The sequence below is a fragment of the Rhagoletis pomonella genome, unplaced genomic scaffold, assembly GCF_013731165.1.
Source record: "Rhagoletis pomonella isolate Grant_MI unplaced genomic scaffold, Rhpom_1.0 Rhpom_scaffold_10884, whole genome shotgun sequence".
In the NCBI taxonomy this organism is placed as follows: domain Eukaryota; kingdom Metazoa; phylum Arthropoda; class Insecta; order Diptera; family Tephritidae; genus Rhagoletis; species Rhagoletis pomonella.
In genome coordinates, this window is record NW_023469412.1 from 3,708 (window position 1) to 5,418 (window position 1,711).

General features: G+C 33.7%; 1 protein-coding gene across 1 annotated transcript; it reads left to right on the forward strand.

Annotated features, from left to right (window-relative positions):
- The first annotated feature begins 561 nt into the window (after positions 1–561).
- On the forward strand, positions 562–1,109 carry LOC118756567. The gene has a single exon (XM_036491324.1). It carries the CDS (start codon positions 605–607, stop codon positions 1,049–1,051), a length of 447 nt encoding a protein of 148 aa, XP_036347217.1. The 5' UTR covers positions 562–604; the 3' UTR covers positions 1,052–1,109.
- Positions 1,110–1,711: the final 602 nt, after the last annotated feature.

The following is a 1,711-nucleotide window of genomic DNA, read 5'->3' on the forward strand; positions in this document are numbered from 1 at the left end:
AAAAATTGATATTATTAGGCTTGCGTTGTGCTGCTCATACATTGCAGTTGGCAGTCAATGCTGTGTTAAAGAAACCTCAGTTCAGCAACATCATTTCGAGAGCCAGACAAATAGTGAAGAAATTACGAACTCCAAATATTACTGTTTTGTTAAAACGACAAGGAATTAAAAGACCACATATTGACGTACCAACACGCTGGGGCTCCACATTTGAAATGATTTCCGCACTTAAAGATCTGAAAGTACAAACTTTTTGTCAAAACTTGGCAGCAGCCAATAACGAGTTTCATGGAATGGAAACAAATCACAGATATCGTGGAGCTACTTGAACCATCATACGCTGCCACTAAAAAGCTGCAAGTGGAACAGCTGGTACTCGGAGATTTTTTCGCGATATGGTCACAATGTAAATCTAAAACAAAAAAACAAAATTCTTCACTAGCTTCGCATTTGTGTTCCGAAATGACAAGAAGGGAGGCCATTTATTTTATTTAACAATGACGCATTTTTGATGGCTATTTTTATGGATCCGCGTTACAACATTATTTTATCTGCTGCACAGAGAGAAAAAGCTATTGCGTTACTAACAAATCTTTTCTGCAGAATGACTGCAGAGGAAAATAACATGAGCATAAGCAGTAATGATAGCTCTGCGCATAATCAAAATGAGACAAATTCTGAAAACGAGTCTGATGATTTTGAGTTAATGCTGTCTCAGTTAGACGCGAATCGTAATTCCGATTATGTTAGTGGGCCGAACAGTTCTGAAATTATCCGTCCTCTCTTAGTGGCCTTTGCCAATCAAAGACGGCAAGAACGAAGTATTGATGTTCTACAATATTGGAAAAATGAGTCTTTGCGGAAACCGCACTTAGCTCAGTTAGCTAAAATAGTTTTAGCTGTTCCTGCAACGCAGGTCAGTGTTGAGAGGCTGTTTTCTGGCCTAAAATTCATTATGCCACCTACGAGAGCAAATTTAAGTAGTAACGTAGTGGATTCGATTTCATTGATAAGAACTAATCAATTGTATGGGCTACAAATATTTAAATAACTTTATTAGGCTTTGCGGGTATGATTTGACTCTTTTAAAACAAAAGATTATTATTATATGTATTATAATATCAACAAATTTCTGTGAAAATCACACTTGTATATGTATGTATATCAAATACCTACCAGCAACAACTCTCATTATATAATAAACAATATAATAAACTAATTTCTGCATTTAGATTAAAGCAAATGTGGTGGAATATGGTTATTAGTTTGTATAATTGATTCAGAGGTGTTTTCTTTACATAAATTAAAATTAATCACAATGTTTAATTTCACCAAAAACAAACCTCGTAAGGTACATATTTATTTTAATAAATTTTTTTTTTTTTAAAACTTGTTTTCATTTTTTATTCCTAAACCGAAACCGAAACCGAAACCGAAAAAAAATTTTAAGAACGAAACCAAAACCGAAACCGAAACAGTTTGCAAAACCGAAACCGAAACCGGAACGTTATTTTGAATCGGTTTCATTCCTTGCTCAGATGTCACATTCATTGATATTAAAAGTTATAAACATTATATGGGTTTGGAAATTTCTTAACTTTTAATACTATAATATGGATTTGCCGTATTCATATGACATATAAAAAGAATACAAATGTAGTATATAACAAGTAAGAAAGTCTAAGTTCGGGCGGAGCCGAACATTAAATAC

Excerpts from the sequence above, each read along its gene's own strand:
- LOC118756567 (XM_036491324.1), top strand. The coding sequence starts at position 605 with ATGACTGCAGAGGAAAATAACATGAGCATAAGCAGTAATGATAGCTCT.